The sequence below is a fragment of the Poecilia formosa genome, unplaced genomic scaffold (genome assembly GCF_000485575.1).
Source record: "Poecilia formosa unplaced genomic scaffold, Poecilia_formosa-5.1.2 Scaffold114, whole genome shotgun sequence".
Taxonomy (NCBI): domain Eukaryota; kingdom Metazoa; phylum Chordata; class Actinopteri; order Cyprinodontiformes; family Poeciliidae; genus Poecilia; species Poecilia formosa.
Genome location: NW_006800053.1, coordinates 397624 through 415622, shown reverse-complemented (window position 1 = coordinate 415622; position 17999 = coordinate 397624). Strand labels below are relative to the sequence as shown.

The 17999-nt window shown below is 41.0% G+C and overlaps 4 protein-coding genes across 7 annotated transcripts in view; 2 read left to right on the top strand and 2 right to left on the bottom strand.

Annotated features, from left to right (window-relative positions):
* Positions 1–750, top strand: part of fam234b (family with sequence similarity 234 member B) — a 6770-nt gene extending 6020 nt beyond the window's left edge. Inside the window, exons 12-13 of the mRNA XM_007560253.2 lie at positions 284–510; positions 617–750. Coding sequence (XP_007560315.1) covers positions 284–510; positions 617–619 — 230 coding nt within the window. The 3' untranslated portion in view covers positions 620–750. The remainder of the gene's footprint in view (positions 1–283; positions 511–616) is intronic.
* Positions 751–3118: 2368 nt separating this feature from the next.
* smdt1a (single-pass membrane protein with aspartate-rich tail 1a) lies at positions 3119–4432 on the top strand. The gene is made up of 3 exons (XM_007560252.2): positions 3119–3428; positions 3623–3771; positions 3869–4432. The coding sequence occupies exons 1-2, from the start codon at positions 3270–3272 to the stop codon at positions 3758–3760; spliced, it is 297 nt and encodes a 98-aa protein (XP_007560314.1). The 5' UTR covers positions 3119–3269; the 3' UTR covers positions 3761–3771; positions 3869–4432.
* A 581-nt stretch (positions 4433–5013) lies between these two features.
* Positions 5014–6804, bottom strand: ndufa6 (NADH:ubiquinone oxidoreductase subunit A6). The gene is made up of 3 exons (XM_007560251.2): positions 6615–6804; positions 5356–5471; positions 5014–5232 (listed from the first exon to the last, which is right to left on the bottom strand). Exons 1-3 carry the CDS (start codon positions 6787–6789, stop codon positions 5101–5103), a joined length of 423 nt encoding a protein of 140 aa, XP_007560313.1. The 5' UTR covers positions 6790–6804; the 3' UTR covers positions 5014–5100.
* A 932-nt stretch (positions 6805–7736) lies between these two features.
* Positions 7737–17999, bottom strand: part of triobpb (TRIO and F-actin binding protein b) — a 30873-nt gene continuing 20610 nt past the window's right edge. For 2 of the 4 annotated variants that reach the window (XM_007560248.2, XM_007560249.2), the window contains exons 7-17: positions 16555–16611; positions 16394–16462; positions 16219–16308; positions 15932–16041; positions 14378–14822; positions 13823–14063; positions 12245–12356; positions 11458–11617; positions 10503–10604; positions 9270–9356; positions 7737–9076 (exon numbers count right to left, since the gene is read on the bottom strand). In XM_007560248.2, the coding sequence (XP_007560310.1) occupies positions 8915–9076; positions 9270–9356; positions 10503–10604; positions 11458–11617; positions 12245–12356; positions 13823–14063; positions 14378–14822; positions 15932–16041; positions 16219–16308; positions 16394–16462; positions 16555–16611 (1635 nt within the window). In that variant the 3' untranslated portion in view covers positions 7737–8914. Of the gene's footprint in view, positions 9077–9269; positions 9357–10502; positions 10605–11457; positions 11618–12244; positions 12357–13822; positions 14064–14377; positions 14823–15931; positions 16042–16218; positions 16309–16393; positions 16463–16554; positions 16612–17999 lie in introns of those variants that run through there. The other 2 variants (XM_016675475.1, XM_007560250.2) reach the window with 2 other exon arrangements.

The window sequence follows — 17999 nt, the reverse complement described above, 5'->3', positions numbered from 1 at the left end:
CAACCAGAGCTGAACATTTGGTGTATTTAAAACACATTTGTTTGAATAAAAGTTAGAACAGTCAAGTCAAAGTTCAGGTCTGAGGAAAATCGACAAGTCTTGGGGAAAAAAAAAAAAGCCTTCAATCCAATTTAACTGAGCTTTGCTCCACAATTCACACTCATGTCTATTTTTTTTTTTTTTTTTGGTTGAGAACATGAAATCAGTCAAAACTGTTTAGTAGGCAAAAAAAAATGGATTGAAAATGTTTCCAGTGTGTAACACCAATCTCCCTCTCTGCCAGTGAGCTACCTGGAGTATCTGAAAGACGCCACCTACATCACCGTGTCCTCCAGGCCCACGACCGGCTCAGAGACCAGCGCTCAGGTAGTGGAGAGCACCAGCCTCAAAGCCGCCATCAAGACGGGACAAATCGTCCAGCTGGGCGAAAACCAGGAAACCGAGGCGGCTGGGAAAGTCACCGCGCATGAGGTGAACGCGTTTTTCAGGCGCCTCTCCTTCAAACCTCAGGTAACTTTGCTGTAATAATATATATATGTATATATATATATTTTTTTTTTTAAACATATTTTCATCTATAAACTGACACAGAGTGACAACTGCTTTTTTTGTGTAGTGATGAAGCTTTGCATCGTGTGGAGCCACAAAGCCTGAACGTCATGAGTCGTCAGCACTACTTCTGCACTAAAGGGTCACAATGCATTGAAAGCCGTTTACATTCTGTTAGCTCCAATAAGAACTTCTACGTTACTGTGAATTATTTTTTTCTGTGTAAAATGTTTCTTTATGATGATTTATTTTGTTCTTATTGCAGAGGTCGTGCTAGACTTTATTGTTCCCAGTCATTTTGACTGACAGCATGTTCTATTTTTAAACATCAAATTATAGTAGTATTAACTTCGGCTATTTAGCCGCATCTTTATGCGGTTTAGTTAATATTCACCTAGTTGAACCGTGAATCCAGATCCCATCACACATGAACGTATCTAAACTTTTTCTCCTTGACAAAAACCACTGACTGTGGCCCCAATAACTTATAATAAATTAAATTAAATGACTCCACTTAAATTACCAGCACTTCACCTGCTGGTCTTAAAGCACAGCCTCACAAATTCCTCCTGGTTTGCATCTACAGAGAAATCTGCGCTGGTTCATCGATCAGTTTGGATCTGTCTGATTCAAACTGATCAATTGAACTTCTTTTTTATTTAACCCTGTGCAGTCCGGGCATGCGGTTTTACGAGGATTTTTTTTGTGTGGTTTCGCTTCCCTGAAACCGACAGATGTTACGTCTGCCGCGCTCCTCCTGATTGTCGTTCTCCTTCTGGTTGCAGGAGGGTAACATCTCCCAGCTCCATTTGTTAAAACCGCAGATTGAGTTAAGTTTAATTCTTCGCAGCAGCAGAGCTGCGTCCGCATTGGTTGTGCAGCCCTGCGCACGTTACCATCTAATTAACTTCTGCACCTTTATTTATTTCCTCAAGATAAACTGCCGGCTCCTCTGTTTACACTATAAATGGATTAACACAGCGGTGCATTCTCTTTAGTTTTCTCTGTTCTGTACTGGAGACTGGAATTAAAAACCATTTCAACCAAAGGTTTTGAATGCGCTTCTGAACCAGACGCTCCAAAGCCTCCTGTCCATAACTCTTCAACACGCTGTCAGCTCCCAGTCAGAAAGACGCATTTAGTTCAGAGTTCATGAGATGATATTCAGAAAAGATTTTTTGTCATTGACTGATTTTAGTTCCCTCTGCAATGTAGTCTGTGTGTAAAGTCTATAATGTCTGCCTATGTGCACCAGTCAAGGGTGTCAATTATAACCTGTCAAAATGACCGACGGGCTTCAAATTTTCCTGTCGTTTAAAAAAAATAACCAGTTTAATACGGAAAATATTCCGTTAACGCGACTTCTGTCTTATTGTCTGAATTAACTTATTTTCCTCTTAGTGTTCATTTAACTGAAGCAGAACATTTTTTTCTGTAGTTAAAACTTGATTTTTTTTGCTGCTAGAACATTAGAATGCATTGACATTCTGTATATAGAGATCTTCCATATTTACTGTTCATGTCTACCAATAACTTGTCATGCAGCTTCTATCATTTGCCTTCTCCTCAACACCAAGTTATACTAGTGGAAGTCTGTAAATATTTATTAATGCATATCATCTATTTTCTTTGATCTGTTTTCTACGGATTGTACAATTGAGCGATGTTTTATTACATGCAGGAATACGCTGGGGGTTTACACAACACAACTCATGAAGTAAATCCTACCTGTACGCACAGTTAAGCTACTTGTTTGTAGCAAAATGGAGGATGCATTTGCCCTGTCGTATGGAAGGCCAAAGGGGACAAAAATGCCTGACATTCCAGGTGACTGATGAAATACTTGTTGTATAGGTGTTGATGTTTGTTATTAGCAACAAACATCAAATTCTGTATGCTTGGCAATGGCACACTGAATAAAAGTGGTACTGAAATTTAGTTTTGGTTAATTTTGAGAAATTGTTTTTCAGACAGACATGGACTTCTGCTTATGAATACGGGAAAATCATAGGAAAAGAAACTGAATAATATCTGCAGACTACAAGCATAACAAAAAGCTGTTAGCAGCTGAAAGAGACTTGGGGAAGGAAGCCAAGTTTGTTACAAAGTTGTTTTTGGACATGCAAAAAAGTATGTTTAAACTGCTATTAGTTTTTGTGAATATTTAAGACAGATTTTGTGGGTTGTTTTTTTTTTTTTTAGATTTATTGGGGTGGGAAGTTGCTGAATGTCAGATGTAAAACCCAGAACTGGGTAGTATTAAAAAGTTGCTCTCCAATAGGAGTATTGATATCTTACGTGAATGGAGTTGAAAGAAAATGTGATCAAATGAATTATGAAGGAAGAGTAAAAAGTATTATGGGAAACGACGACTCAATTAGGCGAGGCAGATTCTGAAGACAGAAAATAACACAAGAACAAGGAAGCTTGAGTCCATCAAAGTCTCTTTTTACCATAAAGTGTTTGGTTGTTTAACCAAAAATTGGACTCCAGTAATATTAGCGTCTCTTCCTCACATAAAAGTGAAATTTACGTGCAGTGAAACTATTCTTAAAAGGTGCTACGTTTACGGCTCACTAAACACATTTTGTTAAACAGAAGGGTGCAGTTCTTACTTATCGACGCCAGATGGCGGTGTTGCAAAGCGAAATCTGCAGAGCGGCTTTTCCAGCCCGTCTTTTCCGCATTGCTGCCGCATCACCTGTCAAAACGCGGTGAACATGGCCTCGGCTGTCCTCGGTCGCCTGCTCAGGCTTTCAGCCGTCAGAAACGGCCCCCTCTCACCGCCGAGCCCCTCCACCGTGCCGGGGCGGATCGTGACGCCGAGCCGGACGGCCGTGTGCACGTCGAGCGGCGCCCTTCTGCCCAAACCCAAGAAGGTGAGAGCAGCGTTTGTGGTTGAGAACATGGCGTGCCGTAAAAGAAAGAAGCCCGGTTATGAAATTAACGCAGCAGGAAAAGAGAGAGAGTCAACTGTGAATCCTTGAAGGGAGAAATGAGTCTGTAATGAGGTCTGTCTCACAGCTGCCATTTAAACTAATGAGAGTGTTTTTATGGTGGGGTCGTGTGGCAGACCCCCTTCGGCCTTATCCGGATCGCTCTGGTAGTGGTTCCCTTCTTGTATGTGGGAACTCAGATCAGCAAGAGCTTTGCGGCGCTGCTGGAGGAGCACGACATATTCGTCCCGGAGGACGACGACGACGATGACTGAGGGCTGATCAGGTAACCATGGGTTCCTCTCTGCCCATGTTCAGTCCGATGTTCTGTTTTCCTCTGTGAAGATCCTAAGTTAACCTCTTTCGTCTCATTTTCTCTGCAGATGATTGATGTTTTTATCGCTACCGAGTGTCAGTGATCACCAACGTAGAGAAATGCCTTCCTGGAGGTCCTGTTGCCGTGACCTTCAATCACCTCCGCCTGCACTCGTTTCAGGGATTTTGCTCCTATTTGACGTACACGAGACTGCCGCTACATTTTCCTATCGTACTGTATTTGCATGCACTACAAGAGTCTTAATAAAAAGAGAAATCTAGCAAAACTCAATTGGTTTTAGTGCCTAGAGATATTGTGATGTCCAGACTGTTTAGCGCAAAAGTAAGGTCTAATCATTCTTGGGATATTGCTTTACATGATGCCACTCTTCAGTAATGTCCATTACTGACGTGTTCAAAATTAATTTGTTAGTAAGACCGTGTTTACAGCTAGATCATAAAACCTACTGTGATTAATAGATTCTTTATGAATGCCAGCTGTTGTACTTCACCTCCAAAGTCCTTTGAGAGTTGATGAAAAATGGAATCAAACATTTTAACTCCAGGTAGTTCCACTGGTTTTCTAATTAACGTACTGTGACAACCTTTTCAATAAAACTATTTCTGTTGACGGTTTGGATCCACTAAAGTTCCAGAAGCACATCCAAGGTCCTGAGTCGGGTCTTACTTGGAATCGTCTCCATATTTATTTCCTCTAGATTAGAACTTTAGGCCTGCCCAAGATTAACTCAAAGAATGTACACCAGGAACGAAGCCTCTGCTCCAAAACCAACAGGTTTTCAATTGAATATTAAAAATGGTCATATCAAATACTTTTACCTTTCTCAATAATCAATGGCCCTTAGATCAGGCCAACTCTTGTTTGTCTTCGACTTGCTAAGGGACACCTATCCAAGTATCATGAATTAGAGGTGCACCGATTGCAGTTTTCTGGCCCTTTACCGATCTTTAAAAAGCTAATTTTGCCTGACACCAATATTTCACAGATTTTCAAACCTTTAGGAAGGTGGGAGAGATCGGTTTCTCCTGCAAGTATCAGCTGATCACACAAAATTAAGGAAATGGGGCCAATTTATTAGTGCACCCCTAGTACGCACGGATTTGATCAAAGAGCAAAACAACACTCGCGTTTTAATTTAACTGGATCTTATATGACTCTCATCAAGACCGAAACAAAACAGGTGGAGACATGTGAGAGTTATAGTGTGTATTTACAATAAAGGGGGACATCTTTCATATTGGAAACGAGCAAAGAGGGGTCAGAGGTCAGCTACACAGTTCAAGGGTTGTGCCCTTTGTAGAATTTGGACAGAAAGTCTGCCGCTCGAGGCTCTTCGGACTCGTGGAAATAACGCATCACATGGGTCTTCTGCTTCCAGACCTGGATGGTTTCTTGCAGTTCCATTTTACCCTGCCGTGCGAATAAGAGACGCATCAATGGGACGAACATCTACACTGACTCAAATGTCATCAATATCAAGTCAAGACTGCATTCAAGCAGCATGTTAGGTTGGGTGAAGTGTCACGTTTTTACCTTGATGACCAGCATGTCGATCACGCGGAGGTCGGTGACGTGTTTGTTTTTGTCAAACATCTCCCGCACTTTGTCTCTGCCCTGGCGAGTCGTGATGTCCAGCTGGAACATTGCCACTGCAGACACACAGAGTCAGCTTTACTAAAAGGGAATGACCGCTACGATAACTGCAATAAGTAGAAACGTCAGGATAGTGTTGTAACCAACAAAGTTTAGAATCAAAGTCATCCCTAATACTGGATATAACGACATAAAAGTCTCTCTGAAGTAACTCAAGCTGCCCGTTTTGGGTCCTCATCCAGCCTTAAAGGGGCAAAGTCATGAAAAATTGACCTTCTTGAGATTTACATCATGTTATATTATAACACCCTCATCAAAAAAACACACCTGGAGTGTTGCTTTGATTCTTTCATGTATGTTTGAGAAATTATTTAATCTCCCTTGGCAACCATTCAGCTGTGCGAAACGCCTGGTTGGACCTAGGTCCACCTTCGAGGCCAAGCTACAGAGTTTCCGTGGTTCCCCCAATCAGCTCCTTCAGACTAGCCAGCAGCAATTAGCAAACACCTGGTGGAACTGTGCATCTGCTGAGCTCATTATACGAGCTACTTCTCAGTGAAAGTCTGGTAAAAAGTTTGTTAAAGGATAAAGGAGTGATGTGATGACTTCCTGAAGGCAGAGGCCCAATTTCAAGGCATTAAAATGGAAGTCAATTTCTTAAAGTCATATTTGATATATATATAGCATTTTTATAAACAGCTGAAGGTAACAGTTATTTAATTATGCTATAAAATGGCACCATGTGCCTGGAGAATACATAATACTGCCCCTTTAAGTTTTGTTATAGGCTCCAACATGTTTTCTGCTGACAAAAAAAATCTCCACAGCATGATGCTGCCACCATGTCTCCCCATTGGGATGGTGTGCAAAAGGTGACGGCAAGTATGTTCTGGTCTCAACATAGCACTTTTTTTTGTGCAAATTTCCACTTGGCATTTCTGCTCTACTTTTTATTGATTTATCAGTATAATATACTTGCAAGTAGCGGCATGCAGCTCTTGTTTATTTATTTTTTTAAAAGCGATTACTGCCAACATGTCTCCAAAGCTTTAGAAAACACCGCGTTCTGAAATGCTGGCGTTCTAGTTTAGGTCCAGTTAACCTCGACAATAATCTAAAGCTCCACAGAGACACGACCTTGACGCTACCGTCGCTGCTTCAACACCCGCCTTCCAGCCTCCACGGCCGGACCCACGTACCTGTATTAGGCACCTCACGGTACCAGGCCCGGTACAGTTCCCGAACTCTGCGCTTCGCCTCGTCCAAGTCCCTACTAAGAATGGGTTTCACCACTTTGGCAGCACCAGCTGCTGTTCGGGCCGCAGCCGTGGACGCCATGACTGTTGCTGATGTTGAAGGCGTTTCCGCTCTCATAGGTTGAAGAAAAGAGCGCAGCTGCCCTCTAGTGGTCAGACAGACTCAATACAAGACACGGCTTGTTGACTGCTGAGATGAACTGGAAAAGACTTTCATTGGAAAACAGCAAACGAATAAAAGTAATTTAGTTATGAAACTCTCCAACACTGTCTAAATTTGTAATTTATTAAAACAAATGATTACTTAGATACTCAAAAGGTTCACGGAAAAACATTTTTTTCCCTGTATAATTTGTTACAACAGGGGATTATTAACGAAAAATGGTAATGCATCATAGTAGGAAGTACTGAAAGACTTTTATTCAATATCGTAAAAAAAAGTTAATTGAATGTCAGATTAGCTTTGGCTATAGTTTTACTGTTATAAAACAACAAATACTAATGTTAATGCTGATATATTATGTATCCCTACTTTCATGAGATTAAAGTAGAGATATTTGACAATAACCAAGCACATACAGAGTGCAAAAACATGGAGGTGATGGTTAGGACTAATTTGCAGCCCGGCAAAATCCTCTACCGACCTTTTCTAAAAGCAACTGGAAGCCCATCTCTCCAACAGAGAGATGGGCTTGCTTTTCTCAAACAAATGTAAAATCTACCATGTAAAAGTTGACAAAGGAAACCAGGGAGTTGTGATGGCCTAGTCAAAGTCTGGACTTTTGAGGTCAGTTGAAATTCTGTGGTAGGACTTAAAGACAGAAAACTGGACAGAAAATACAAAAAAAAAAACCACAAGGTATTGCAATGATTTGTGGTTCATAGAGTGAACTTTAACAAAGTTTTGCCATTTTTGATTTTGTTCAATGAATAATGACAGTGGAATTTGTTACATTTGTTCACTTACTTGGAGAAGCAACAGCAAAGCATGATGCTGAAGTCTGTGTGTTTTAGGGTCATGTTTTAATTAGGCTCAGAGTGAAGAAGGCTGAACGCAACAACACAAACACTTTAAATTTTTATTTGCAAAAATACTGAAAAAAAAAGTATAATTTTTCTTTCACTTCACAATTTTGCAGTACTTTTTGTGCTAGTCCATACCATAAAATCCCAAGGAAATAAAAGAAAGTTGGAAAAGGGTGAACACTTTTGGAAGGCACTGTAGGCATTGATCCACTTTTTTTTTTTTTAATTGCAACATTTTTATGGATTTCTAAGGAAGCAACTAAATTGATTGCAAAAATAAGCATAATTTACAAAAAAAAAACCCTGGAGGCTTTAAATAAGAACATGCTTTCAAAAAGTAGGTAGTTGCTCTTTTCACAAAAGTTCTTTTCAATAAGAAAAGCATATATATATATTTATTTTTAAAAAATGGCTCATTTATGCAACACCTGCTATTTGTTGCTGTGGTGGCACATAGCAGAAAATGCTCATGATAAACAGAAACAGAAAAGTTTGGGATTTCTCCTCCATGGCTTATAATTATGTGGAAATTGCAGATTACAGTCAACTTTGTGTAAATAAGCCTGAGTTTTCCTCAATCACATCAAATTCCCCCATTTAGTCTGCAAGAATTAGAAATTGTATTTTTTTTCCCCATATCAGAATCTCAATGCGTTTTCCAGAAACTCGCTTTTACAAACAAAAGAGGAATGAAAATAAAAGCAAATATGAAAAAGCTCTCGTTTCTTGAGAAAATGTTCCACCTTCGCAAAAACAGGGAAAAAAAAAAAAAAAGGAAGTCTGAGCTCCGCTTTCAAAATTAAGACCATCTACAGAGGCTGATGAAATATAAAAAAAAAATAAAAAAAAAACTCATATTCCAGTTGTAAGACCAAATGCACATCGATACAAGCTAGGACTTTCCAGAGCAAAACCAAAAGTGAAAAGTGCACTTTTAATTTTTAATTTTGTTTTTTGAAGTACAAATTAAGGCCCAGTGTAATGAAGCCGACAAAATGACTCGTTGGCAAATCGGCTTGAAAGACGCGTTCGAGTTCCGACGCACGGCCGTAGAAGTTCTGCACAGGCATTTCCTTTGGATCCAGCTGCCCTGCAGGCTGAAAAACTACAGTCCGGGAACAAAGAAAGGTTGAAATAATAATTAAAAAAAAAAGAGAAGACTCTAAAGAGTTCCGTCCTTTGCCTGGATCGCGGTCCGACTCCAGCCTGGCGGCTAGTCAGTGGTCCAGGCTGTTGCCCAGCTTCTGCCCCTCCTGCAGGGCGGCCATGGCCAGCCTGAGGTGCTCCTTCAGGCTCTGAATCTCGCGCTCTGTGCGGCCTCTCATCCCGTTCAGCTCTCCGTGCACCTCTGCATACCGCTCACAGGCCAGCTGCTTTTCCTGCACAACAATGAGCAGAGGAGAGGGAAGGAGGAAAAAATAAAGGCGTCATCTTCAGAGCGGCCTCAGGCTGCGACATCCACAAAGAGAAAGCAGAGCTGTGCTTTTTAAATTACAGGGTTCCTCTGAGCGGTTTGATGTCTGCATCAAGTTTAACACTGTAGAGTTTCAGAGGTAAATCAAGTGACGGTACCATGTTTAGAAACTGAAGCTCATTCCTGAGGCAGCTGATCTCCTTGTGTAGATACTCGATCTCGTTATCTTTCATCCTGAGGAGAACCTGGAAGACAGAGAAGAGTGCGTTTTATTTTTCCACAAACAAAAACAGACAACAGTTCTGTTTACATAAATAAATTAACATAACATAAATTAACCAGGATGAGTGTTTTTAATTTGGGCCTTTTTATTATTTGAAACCTTTTTTATGGACTGAAATGGTTGTATAACTTTTAAAACCTAGATGTTCATACTTAAAGCACTTTTCTTTCTAAACCGCTTGGAACATGTAGTTGTGGGACTGGGCGATTAATTGATTTTATTGACTAATCAAATTTTTGGTATTTTTGAAAATGTAATTTTAGGAAAATCTGGATTTTTTTTTCCTCCCCACCACCATGCACTCCTTACGTTTCCACGGATCAGAGTGATGTCAGCACGCCCAGGGCGGCCATCTTGTTTGACGAGCGCATTTTTATAGCTTCTATTTATTTGGACTTTGAATTCAGGTCAACTTTATGATGAAATATTAAGGCCAGGGGAAGATTAGTTATTCTTTTCTTTACTAAAATACAGTCATAATATTACAAGAATACACTCGTAACAATACAGGAATGAAATGATATGAATAAAGTCTTGATATTGGGAGAATGAAGTAGTAATTTATGAAAACTCCAAGGTTTTTCTTACCAAAACAAATATTTTTGCAATTTTAAGATGTTGAGTAAAAATTGCGTCTTTATTTCATAAAATAACAAAAAGTAAAAGGTACTTTTTTGTCATTTGTAATTAATTTTTTAGAAAAGAAAGTGAGGGGAAAACTAGATTCAGCTTTTTTAAGCTCCATCACCCAGCTGTAGCTAATGGTATCAAATTTTCCTCTGTCTTGAACAAACTGATAAAAAAAAAAAAAATTATTTGGGAGGAAAGAAGCGAAGCTCAATCCACCACAGATGCTGGAGAGTAAAACAGAACCGACTTGGACCGGTCCGGAAAGATGTTTCAAAAATAATTTTAAAAAGCCACTCAGAAAAGCCCCGTGTGACGTTCACCCACAAAACACAAAGCAGATGCAGCTGGGTGTTGGTGTGAAGGCTTGCACATTTTCACGCCTTCAGACCACATGAAGGGTTTGACTGGCAGTGGGTGGAGGATGTACACAGAAAGCAGCTCCCCCATCGTCCACTTTCAGTTTCCAAAACAACAGTACCTCCAGTTCGCAGGACGTCTTGTCTTTGTCGTCCTCTGAGCCTCGATCCGTGAGGGCGGATCGCGTTCGGCTCATTTCGTCGGTCAGACGGCTCTTTAGCTCCTGGAGAACCAAACACGTGGTCAGGTTTTCAACACAAACACCCGACTTTCTGTTTGTGTTGTTTAGGAACAGAACTGCAGCATGTGGTGTTAAAAACACATTCAGAAGCATCAGGGATTCAAATTCAAATTGGGTTTTAATATAATGTTATGCGAGAGATCAACATAAAGTGGTCCATAGCTGTGAACAGGAAGAAAATGATACACGGTTTTCTATTTTATAATAAATAAAAATCAGAATGTGAATATGAAAGAATTTGTACTCTTAATTGGGCAAAAATATGAAATAATATTTAATTTCTATGATATTATTGTTAAAAATATCAGTTACAATTAATCTTCATTTGTCCTCCCCTCTCTCTGCGTTAGCTTTAGCTTCCCAAACCGCTAAGTGCTGGTCGAGTCCATCCAGCATCAAAACTTGTTCCATGAGATATAATATTCCACCAAATACTTTATTCAACCAGTTTGCACAAAGAAAACCACATACAATATAAAAGATTAAACAGTTCTGCTGCCACAATTAAATTTAAGACTTATTTTATCCCAACTTACATTTTTCAATAAATTTAAGATTTAATTTAAAGGACTGAATTTTAGATACGTGAATTTAAGACTTTAAGAATCTGAAGGACATCCTCAAAGTAGACTGAATGAAACAAACGGTTTGAAAGCCATGTACCATTGCTTCAACTTCACAGTTCTGCACCAAGTTGTGCTGGACTACTCCATAAAAATGTAGTACTCCATAAAAAACAGATTTGTTCAGAGAGTACGATCATTATTGCATCACGTTGCTCCGTGCTACAAGTTTTCCTCCTCGTGTTTCAGTTTTTCACAAGCTGCTAACTCACCACGTTCTCCTTCCTCAGCTGCTCCACGTCTCTCTCTCTGCGACTGACTTCCCTTTCTCTCTCGGCGTTTCTCTGCTCCGCTTTGTTCAGCTCCAGACACTTCTGAGAGTAGCGCTCCGACAGGCCGGCCAGCTCTCTCTGCAAAGCCAGTGTCTCAGCCCTCCAGGGGCGAGTAAGAGAAATAAAAAAAAAATGAAATGTGAGAATGTAAAGCTACTCATCTATTATACACATGATCCTCCTCATCAAATAAGACGTTATGTTTAAGTATGAACCTAAATCCTGCTTTCTGAGGCTCCACTAAAACCATCAATGAGTAGAAAGCAACAACACTCTGTCCCTCAAGCATTTCCTGTAGTAAACATAAAGCTTCTTTGCATCTTGCAACCAACAACCTCAAAAAGAGGAAGAGCACACACAGGCTGAAAATGGCCAGCAGTTAAAGCAGATTAGCCGTAAAAATGGAGAAACCGCGACTGAACGGCCTTCATAAAGACGGCTAAGAGAAACTCATACACGACCAAATTCTTCTACATTCCTCTGGAGCCCTGCAGCGTCCAGCGGCGACTTCACTAATGGATTTCTTTCAACGAGGACAGAATGTCGCGCTCGCCACAAATTCAGCCTCCGAGCACGACCACCAAAAACTGCAACTGAGTGTTTTGTCAGGACTGAATGTACATTTATGATCTAGTTCTGCACAAATGTGACGCAACACAAGCAGATTATAGCGGGAAGAAAGAGGGTGTTAATGTTCAACTGGCAGGACTCAATTCAAGTGTCTTACTGTTGTTGTGTCTGCAGAGTGTGAGAGTCCAGCTTCCCGCTGCTCAGCCTCCTGACCTTCTCCACCTCTCTCTCCAGCTCCTCTTTGTGCTTCTTCTTCAATGCCTCCATCACTGAAACACAAATACAGACTTAGCATTTGCTTGTTCACTTTTGTTATGAACTAGAGCAGCACTGACCACATCTGTCACCATGACCACCAACGGTTTGAGTCTTGTTGGTGAGCATGTTTTTTTTTGAAAAAGAAATGTTGCATATTTTCCGATATTATAAGACATTTTACTCAGATTTTAACCCTCTTTCTGCTGCAGATGTCATTTCAGCCAGCAAAATGTCTCATGTCCAGTGCCTTGACAAAATATTTATGCCTCTTGAGCTTGAGGGATGCATGTAAAAGTTGGAAACATAGCAGCACAGTACAAATGAATGTAAAATGTGTTGCTTAAAATTTGCAGTAGATTTTTCTTTGAAATCTACTGCAAACAAGTGCCTGGAAAGGTCAGCGAGTTGGGATCTTTGAAAAGGACAAATATCAGCTGATCACTCAGCAAGCAAGAAATGAAAATTAATGTAAACTTATAGAAATCTTAATATGCCTCGTCCTGCCAGAGGAACTAAATTAAAACAACTTGTTGAGTCTCCAGACGCCTTAGGAGAACTGATCCAGTCGCTTTTGGTAGCGTTTGTGTTTTGACTTCGGTTGAATGAACAAATAAAATATCAAAATGTTAGATCTCAAGTTAGGCTGCACTGCAGCAAAATACTTTTTCAAAGAAATTTTTATGCTTACCATTATTAAAATGTACAACATACTGAAGTTATCAGTTGCTAAAAGAACAAACTCACAAAAACAAAAGGTTTCAGCCAATATTTTTGAACAGAATCTGTGAGTAACGATTGGTTTAGTAATTGATCATTTGGACGATTAATGGGATTGAAGCATGAAAACGTTCTGCAGATTTTTCATGTGGCCACTTAAGTATTTTTTACACAATGTTAGGAATATGTTAAAAGGTACAAATAAGCAAATGTTTCATTTCCATTTTAAATAGGATTTTTTTTTTTTCCTTTGGTGTAACATTACATTCCTTTAGGGTATGTTTGATTAGTTATAGATTCATTACCGATTAATAAATAGTTATCAGTTCAATTCGAGATTTTGGCTTTTTACAGTTTGAACAAAGTGAAGCTAAGAGACATGCCACTTAAGGAGTTAAGTGGAAAACATTTTCCACATTAAATGCAAAATATATACATTTTTGTACAGCTTTGACTTAATTACTGCTCTGAATGTGTTGTTCTTTTGGGAAATGGCATTTTCTGAGTCTGTATTCTCTATCTGACAATTCATCGATTACTAAATTAGTTGGCAATTATTTCAATAATCGCAATTAATCCAATTAATCATTTCTGCCCTATAGGATTGTGTTAAATGTTACAATCTCTACCCGACTGTGATGACCAGTTGATCGCTGTGATTTAAATATCATCTAAATAAACCTTTAAAACAGTCGGAGGCCATAGTGAACATGGCAGCGTTCTCTGTGAAACGTCCTGACCGACCGAGCGAGCAACTGACCTCGCGCCGTGTCCCGAGTCTCCTCCAGCAGCAGCCGCTCCTTCTCCATCTCCAGCTCCCTCATCTGGCGGTCATGCTGCCTCTGCAGCTCCTCCAGTGCGTGTCTGTGAGCGCGCTCCATGGCCGCCAGGCTGCGGCTGCACGGCGCCTCAGGGCCGCAGTCGCTGCGCACGCTTCCTCCCCTCCCCCCTTCTCGTCCCCCCTGTTGTAGTTTCTCCAGCTGTTGCCTCAGTGACGCCACCTGAGAGGGGGATGAAAACGGAGGTAAAGCCAGCTGATTTGACACCAGATGGATGCAATGAAAATATATATATTCACGCCAAGAAGCAGATCACAGCACGCCAAAACGGGCAGACTGGCTTTTCAGAAGCATCTTCCACATCAATTCATTAATTATTTAAGGTGGAAAATACTCCTGAAAGTAACACACAAGTCAGAAAGTAGTGCAAAGCATAAAACGGTTGAAAAAGAATCGCTTTACTTCATCGGCGCAGATGAAGGGTTAATTTGCTTTTCAATATCTTTGCAAATTACAGAATCATCTCCACACACTACCTCCCTCTGCAGCGCCTCGTTGGCCGGCTGGCTAGACGTCCGCGATCCCATCGACGACAAGGAGCTCATGTCCTTCAGCGGCATTCGCTCCAACTCGGACCACTTCCTCTCAATCTCGTCGTCCAGGTGGGGCTTCTGGTTCGATCCCACCCCCGAGCCCTTTCGCGACAGAACGGCTTCCCATTGGCTGCTCGTGCTCCTCTCCTCCTGCCACTGGCTGTGCTCTCGGCCCTGCCCCTCCCCTGCTTCCCGCTGACTGGATGGGAGAGGGGCGGAGGAGGAGGCGGGAACAGGAGACAGTTCTACATAGTCGAACCTTCGCTCGGCGGGATGGGCCGAGCTCGGGGTCTCCGACTGGGAGTCGGCGTGGCGCGACAAGGGGCGGCGAGAAGATGGCGGGAGGCGTTTATGGGAGTTCTCCTTGTCGCTGTTGTTGTCGGGTAATCTAATAAAAAACAAGTGACAGAACTAAGGTAAGTCTTTCATGTGTCAAACTCCAGGCCCAGGGGCCAAATCTGGTCCACTGTAGCTTGGACTACAGTGGACCAGACACTGTATGACATCAATTTGTCATTGATGTAAGGACAAATTACAATGAGTCCTTCCAGTGTTTCACAATTATGAAGAAAAAAAAAATCACACAAAATCAGCAGATCCCCACGTTTTTACAGCAATTTTTTTTTTATCAAAATTGGCCAAAAACGTTGAGTTTAAGTGACTGCTGCCTCAGCCGTACTGGATGTCAAGTTACAGTCTGTGATACGATACGGCAATTAATAAAACTTCACCTTTAACATCATACATTAGCTCAAATATCGTAAGAATTTCTTACAAATATTTCTAAATTAGAACAAAATCTGTCACAAAATCCTGGTTGGACTGATCAGTGTGAAAACTTTATCAATATTATTTGATTTTAAGAAACACTGAATGCTGAAACAACCAGCTATTTGTTGATATTTTATGCATTTTATCAAAACTTTGACACAACCGGCCCTTTAAGAACATTGAGATTTATTTATTTGGCCCAAAATAAAAATTAGTTCAACACCTCTGACTTATAGAATCAACTTTTGCTGCTGTTACAGCTGCAAGTCTTCTTGGTTATAACATTTCTGCCTAAACGTTTTTGAAAATAACTCAGTCTGACAGGATAGAGAGGATCTGGAGGTTAATTGTGGTGTTTGACTCATTTCCAGGTGGATTTAGGCCTAACATGAATATGCGTGCATATGTACGTTTAAATTTGCCGTTTACTAAGTTTTTATCCATCTTTAACAAGTTTCATGACTGCTCTCTATTTACATCCATTTCACATTTAAATGCTGCTTCGCCTCACAACTGTGAACAAAACTTCAAACAACTTTCTCTTAAAGCCAGCTCTCCTCTTGCCCATATTCCCCAACAGATACTGGTCAATTCGGCCATGTTGCCCGTTCATACCCTGATTTTATCTTTTCTTACTTACTGCATCCTTTTGAACTATTACAAATGACCACAAACCAAACTTAAAACAAATGAGATGTTGTATTCACCAGATCTGCTGGAACTTACTGCGTGAGGTCAGGAGAGCTGCTGGGCCGGATAGATTTCTTTAAAACCTCGATCCAGTTCCGCCTGATCCCGGCCGTCATGGCCGACAGAGTGAAAACAGCCTCCCGAGTCTGCAGCACGACAGGGACGAGAAATTAAAAAGATGCGGATGAGATGGAGATGACGAGCAGGACGAGAGGTGAAACGTAGAAAGATGTGGTTTAAAGTTGATGAGGTCAGTTTGAAGAGGAAGAAGAAAACAGAAGCATGCCGTCTTAAAGAGCGTTTGACCACCGACAGACTTTTACCTGAATCTGAAAGCCGTAGTTCTTCTCCACGTTGAACTCGGACACCTTCAGGCAAGATTTCAGGTCAATTTCTCCATCCAGGTCGTCTTTCTGCGCAGGGAAACAAGTCGTTTTGTCAAACCAAAACCACATTTGCCAACTGCTAACATTTTCGACTGAGAACAAGAGAACATGCCTCCTCTGCAGTCGAGTCTCTGTAATATTTCAGCCCAGCGTCTGTCAAAACAAACCAATGCTTCTTCCACTAAAGACAGAAAAAGTAAACCAAGTTAAAGCAAGAAAAGAAAAAAACAAAAAAATAAATAAATAAAAGTGGCACTAGGAGGAATATCTCACCTCTCCGCAGTCGTCCAGTTTTGACATCCATCCCTTTTTGAAGTTTAAGAGGTCGGGCTGCAAACAGGAGGGCGGAGTGTCAGTTTCGTTACCCTTCGTTTGAACGCAGCAGTTTACAGGAAGGAAACGCAGACGTCTTTGTGTGTCAGCGCCATTCATGTGATCAGCCACGCATTAAAAAAAGCAAGTCAGAGTAGATCTCAACAAGGAGACAAAAAGAGAATGGAAGAAAGAGAGAGGATGACACAAAGAACAACACAAGCCCGTGTCAAAGGACGGTGCATGCTCAATGCGTCCACACCTCCGCGGGTTTACACTGTTATTGTAGTAAAACATAATAGCGTGCCACGCTGCAGACGTATGCATCCACAAAGGATGCCAGCTAGTTTCCAGGAGAGGGGATCACCTTTTAAACGAAAATAGTCCTTGTCTAACTTTCCTCTTAGCACTTGACATGGTGGTAAAACCAGTGTGCGCCGCAATCAGGCCAGACAGCCTCATGCTGCTGCTGCTGCTGCACACACACTGCTCTGCTTGAGTGGTTGCACGTCAGCGTGTTGTTTACTAAACACACTGCTGCTCCGCTGCAGCACACCGCCGCTGCAGCAGCAGCCGGCGCTTTTGCTTTCCACCCCCAGAAGCGCAGGAAGAGTGAAACGTGTGCAGGAGGCCTCAGAGCCGCGATGGTCCCAGATTAAGATTAGGCAACATCCATTCATCCCGCTCCTTATCGCTCTCCAACATTCCTCAGTTCAAATCTCCTCAGATTACTCGCATCTTTCTGCAGAACTTGCACTCCCAGCCGTCTACTTGCCTCGTCATACTCAGACTCATTTTTAGTCACTTTATTCTCCTGTTAGAAGCTTTTATTTGATTTATTTGGCCTCCTGCTGTTACCCACTGCGCCTTGCAAAGGTATTCAAACCTTAAACGTTTTAAGTACTTTTTTAACTTTGGTGCATCTTATTTGATAGGCCAAGACAAAGAAGTGCACTTGAAATCCAGCGTAACATTTAAAAGTCATCAAGTTAAACTCTGCTGAGACTAAAACTACATTTACTGAACAACAGAAACTATTAGTGCAGAAAAACTAACAATGCACATGAACAGACAATCCCCACAATTAAACGGCACAGTTCAAATGATACAATCAACCTAAGAATCTGTGGTCAGACACTCTGCAAGATAACTTTAAGGTCAGGTATGATTAAAAAAAGAACTTTAGATGTGTAAAGCTAACAAAAAAACGTATCCGGAAAGACTGTCTTGGTTCTACAAAGTACTGAAAAGAGGAATCTCAGACCAGACCTCTTCCACCATGAAGTCAAGTATTTAGTCAACTGGTTTAAAGGATCAGAGAAAGAGGATCTGGATACAAATTTATGTTTTACATTCTTAGAATTTTACTGGCAAGCCTGAGCAATAAACCAATTAATCACCAGATA

Bases quoted from the DNA above. Each gene is read 5' to 3' on its own strand.
- smdt1a (XM_007560252.2), top strand. From the start codon at position 3,270: ATGGCCTCGGCTGTCCTCGGTCGCCTGCTCAGGCTTTCAGCCGTCAGA. The intron at 3,429-3,622 runs GTGAGAGCAGCG...GTCGTGTGGCAG, and splicing joins TTCTGCCCAAACCCAAGAAG to ACCCCCTTCGGCCTTATCCG.
- ndufa6 (XM_007560251.2), bottom strand. From the start codon at position 6,789: ATGAGAGCGGAAACGCCTTCAACATCAGCAACAGTCATGGCGTCCACG. The intron at 5,472-6,614 runs GTACGTGGGTCC...GTGTGTCTGCAG, and splicing joins CCGTGAGGTGCCTAATACAG to TGGCAATGTTCCAGCTGGAC. The intron at 5,233-5,355 runs GTAAAAACGTGA...TTCGCACGGCAG, and splicing joins TCGACATGCTGGTCATCAAG to GGTAAAATGGAACTGCAAGA.